The sequence below is a fragment of the Poecilia reticulata genome, chromosome 1 (genome assembly GCF_904066995.2).
Source record: "Poecilia reticulata chromosome 1, P_reticulata-male-v2, whole genome shotgun sequence".
Classification (NCBI taxonomy): Eukaryota; Metazoa; Chordata; class Actinopteri; order Cyprinodontiformes; family Poeciliidae; genus Poecilia; species Poecilia reticulata.
In genome coordinates, this window is record NC_088830.1 from 30,096,212 (window position 1) to 30,100,739 (window position 4,528).

General features: G+C 42.9%; 1 protein-coding gene across 1 annotated transcript; it reads right to left on the reverse strand.

Moving 5' to 3' along the window:
• Positions 1-373: 373 nt before the first annotated feature.
• pou4f2 (POU class 4 homeobox 2) lies at positions 374-4,044 on the reverse strand. Its single transcript, XM_008420263.3, has 2 exons — positions 3,093-4,044; positions 374-2,764 (listed from the first exon to the last, which is right to left on the reverse strand). Exons 1-2 carry the CDS (start codon positions 3,318-3,320, stop codon positions 1,832-1,834), a joined length of 1,161 nt encoding a protein of 386 aa, XP_008418485.1. The 5' UTR covers positions 3,321-4,044; the 3' UTR covers positions 374-1,831.
• Positions 4,045-4,528: the final 484 nt, after the last annotated feature.

The window sequence follows — 4,528 nt, forward strand, 5'->3', positions numbered from 1 at the left end:
AGGAAAGGAGATATTTGTAATTATGTTTTACTTTTGGGCTACATATTACTCAGCTGAGGGTTTATTATCGTGAAAATGACAGAAAATCAAGGATTGGACATGCGGATGTTTTATTTGTCTTCCAAAACCAATCTAAACATTTTTTTTTTGTATTTTTATTTTTAAAAAGGACAAAAATATATATACTTGCGTTAAACTAAGCCCAGATGATCCGAAACTGGGTTTAAAAGCTTCATATCCCCCGCAGCTAAAGCCTTTCCCTCCTCCTCATCAATAAATAAGCAGATGAATAAATAAAAAATACTAATATGTCTGGGAGAGCCACATCACACAGTGCAGTCAAAAAATAAAAAATAAAAAATAAAACGTCGGATTAAATGTTAAAATTTGTTCTTTAATGAAACACATATTGCAGTTCAATAATTAATAAATTAAAATTACATGGATGAAATAAATAAGTAGAAATATTTAACCAGGGAAACCAAAAAGAGCAACAAACATTACAGAAATAAGTTACCTCAGCTAAACAGCAATACAGCAAAAACCTGTACGAATATATTTATGTGCATCGACTGATTCCAATGAAAATATTTACATTGTACACGTATACTTCCATGAAGCAGTTTCTTTTTCTCTTCAAGAAAAAAACAGTTAAAACAAGGTGATTTTTTTTAACAAGCAACGATTTCATCATGATGCGCGCATATTTATACAAATAAATAGCAGGAAAAAACATACATAAAAATAATAATTTAAAACGATAATTTAATCTCATATATCTCTCGATTGTGCCATCTCAAACGTTAAAAAGCGTCAAATTTGAGACTGTAGTTTTGTTTTTTTTTTAAACTCCACAGTCGCTTCCCTTTAAACCACAACAACAAGCCGAGCTGCTGTCAGAATTTGATTTTTCTCAAGCTAAACGAGAACGGAGGGGGGATTCCCAATAAATATATAATGAAGTAAACATGACCTCACCCAATAAATAGTTCATAAGACAGCCGGCCCATGCTGGATTGTAAACGAAACATAAACGGCAAATTAAAAATAAAAATATATATATATTTAATTACAATAATCCGCACAAATTATTCAAAGTGTTTTGATCGTTCCGCACACTGAGGCCTCAAAAACAACCCTATCTGAGTCCAAACGCCGGGAATCTCACAAACAGATCCCTGATTTAGAGCTGAAAGCAAAATGGGTGAAAAGAATAACACATTTAGACACAAAATGAAGTGTTTGACAAGTAAGATGTTAATTTACAGAAGGTTATTTGGCAGTAATCTAATATTAGCTTTCAGGACCAACTGTCCGCTTAATCCCCCCACGGACCTGAATAAATGTCAGACTGCATTGTCATGAACTCGAAGGGAAGAAAATGTAGCTCAGAAGCCTAAAATAGGAACAACCAACCAAGTGCTTTGAATTAAAACAACCTCGTTTTGCGTAGAAATAAATCACAGAAATGCTGCTTTAGTCGGGAAATAATAATCAGCGTTTAAAAGGAATTATAAATAAAAATCGAAGCAACTCTGACTGCGCTGGCATTAAAAAGGTGAGGCATAGTAAGTGGAAACAGTGGTTCTTACTTGCTCCGTCAAACGATGCCTTATTGACTCCACATCTTCCTCTGACAGAGTCGTGGTGAGTTTTTCTCTCTTTTTTCACTCATTGTTCGTTTTCAGGATAATTTTTTTTTTCGAAGTTCAAAGTCTTATGATTGAAAAAGAGGGTGTGAGTTAGGAAATATGATACAAATAATCTTTATTCAGTTCCAAGTCTTTTGTGGTGTTTTCCCCCTCTCTCTAGCTCTCTTTCTCTCTCTCTTTTAGACGCATGCGGAGTACTTCATTCGTTTCTGTTTCTGCCGCTGGTTGCAGAACCAGACCCGCACCACGTTCTTTTTCAGGTCCAGCTTTTCAGCGATCGCCGCGATTTTCTCCGAGGAGGGACGCGGCTGGATGGCGAAGTAGGCCTCCAGCGAGCGCTTCTCCGGCGCGGCTATCGACGTGCGCTTCCTCTTCTTCTCCGCGCCGTTGAACAACTCGGGCTTGTTAAGTTTCTCCCTGTGCGATTTCTCGGCTTCCTCCAGCCACGCTTGCAAGATGGGCTTCAAAGCGATCATGTTGTTGTGGGAGAGCGTGAGGGACTCGAAGCGGCAGATGGTGCTCTGGCTGAGAGAGCCCACTCCGGGAATCTTAAGGCTGGCTAAAGCTGACCCCACATCCGCCTGGGTGACCCCGAGTTTGATCCTCCTTTGCTTGAACCTCTCCGCGAAAGCTTCCAAGTCCCTAGGATCGGCGTCCACGTCGTTCATGCCCATGTGCGGCGGTAGCCCGTGGGCATGAGCCATGTTGATGGCCGCCTGGTGCATGTGGTTCATGCCAGCCATGTGGGCAGGGTGCGCAGGCGTGGAAACCACCGAGCCGTCCGGCCCTGCCATGGCTCCCAGCGCGAGTCCCGGGGTGATGTGGTCCAGCAGGTCCCCCTCCAGCGCCTGGTGAGGCTGGTGGTGGTGGTGGTGGTGGTGGTGATGGTGGTGGCTAGCCAAGGCGGACGGATGAGAAATAGGCACCGACGAGGAAGAGGAGGAAGAGGAGGTGCAGGGGAGAGTGTTCATTGTGTGGTAGGTCGCGTCCGGCTTGAAGGGACTGTGATGTGGAGGGTGGTGGTGGCTCTTGGTCTGCGAGACTATATCCACCGCCGCTAGAGCTTCAGCCCGGGCCAACAAACTCTCATCCAACCCTCCGAATATATTGCTCTGCAATTGCAAATAGAATGCACACATAACTGTCAGCAGGGAATTCTCCCTCCACTCCTCGGTTTAAAACATTTCCAGAATGAGAGAAAAAAAAAGAAATCATAAAAAAAAGGGGGAGCACACAAAACAAGACACATGCAACATCCCAGGTCATAAAAATTAATACGAAAGGCAAAGCCGGCTGAATACATAAGTTGAGCAGAGTGAGAAAAAAAAATATGGAGGTGTTGGGTGATTTGCTGTGCAGCCATGAAAAAAACATCAAGCAGAAAAAAAAAAGTGGGCTGTCAAAATGTGCCTTTAAGCAGTGATTATGCAGAATACGTACCGGTGGGGTTGGGAGACAGGCTCTGCGCATCACCTCCGAGCTGCTGCTGCCGCCGCTGCTGCTGATGATGGTGCTGCTGCTGCTGTGGCGGGAGGATGAGCAGGAGGACGACGGTACGTTGGAAGTCAGAGTGGAGGACGAGGATGAGTGCAGCGAGTACTTGGGCTCCGGCAGGCTGGTGTGGGCCATGGTGAAAGCCTGCTTGCTGTTCAGAGACATCATCATCATATTTGCTGGCGTCCGAACCTCGGAAAGTTCCTTTTAATAAGTTAAGACTCCGCCTCCTCGGCTAGGAGTTCAAGTCCAATAGCTTCGCAGGAATCTCGAATCGCTGTCGAGTAAAACGCTCAGGCAGGAGAAAAGACGGCGGTCCGACACCGAGTCACATTTATTTATTATTACTGGAGCAGGTGTGGAGGTGGTCTGGTCTGGTCTGGTCTGGTTTGAGGAGAGGAATCACAGACGCCAAAGACCCAGGCGGCTGACCCCCTTCCTTTACAGGCTTGTGGCGCGATGTTCAAAAACAATCTCAGCGTTTCTCCATAAATTTCCACCAAATATATATTTTTTTTGCCTTGGATTTTTCTTTTTTTTTTTTTTTTTCTTTTGGCAGAAACTCTTCACAGATGCCAGAAAAAAAAAAAGAATCAAAAAGTTTCTCTTCGTCTTTTAGGATTTCCAAAATAACTTCGAGCTATAGTTGCTGTTTTCGTTGATCTTTTTTTTCTTGTTGTTGTTGTTTTTAGTCAAAAAAAAAAAAAAAAAAAAAAAATGCTTCCGTCTTGAAAATGGACGTAAGTGGAAAAAAGTAGTCTTGGTGACTGTACCTCTTCGACTCGGTTGAATGCTGCGGGGACCCAAACTGGCTGCGCTCTGAGGCGAAGGGCAGACTGAGTCTCTCTCCGCCTCTCTCTCTCTCTCTCCCTCTCTCTCTCTCTCTCTCTCTCTTTCTCTCTCGCGCACAAACACCCTCCCTCTCCTCCTCTCTTTGCGTCTCTCTCTCTCTCACACACACACACACACACACACTCCACTCGCAGCTGCACCTGAAAAACCCTTTCATGATTTATTATTCTTCATTAGCCACACCGCCGCCGCCGCTGGGGACTCTGCGCATGGGCAGTCTACAACAAGGCATTTATTTCCAATGACTCTACTTCATCACCAACACCTCGTTACCAGCACGTCTTCTAATGAGCCACAGTGAAGTTTCTTTTATTCCCTCTTTGTGTTTGTGAAAATATTTTATCTTTACATTTTGCCAACCAAGCTTAAGACATGCTAGCGAATAATATAATTGAATACTAATAACACCAAATATACTTCCACATTTGTATCTCTTATCTTGAAAATTTAAAGTTAAATACATGATATTGCTTTAATTATTTTTATTCATTTTACCGCTAAAAAAAACAAACAGCTAAACATCAGCAAAA

Excerpts from the sequence above, each read along its gene's own strand:
- pou4f2 (XM_008420263.3), bottom strand. The coding sequence starts at position 3,320 with ATGATGATGATGTCTCTGAACAGCAAGCAGGCTTTCACCATGGCCCAC. Across the intron at positions 2,765-3,092 it reads CCTGTCTCCCAACCCCACCG|AGCAATATATTCGGAGGGTT; the intron begins GTACGTATTCTG and ends TTGCAATTGCAG.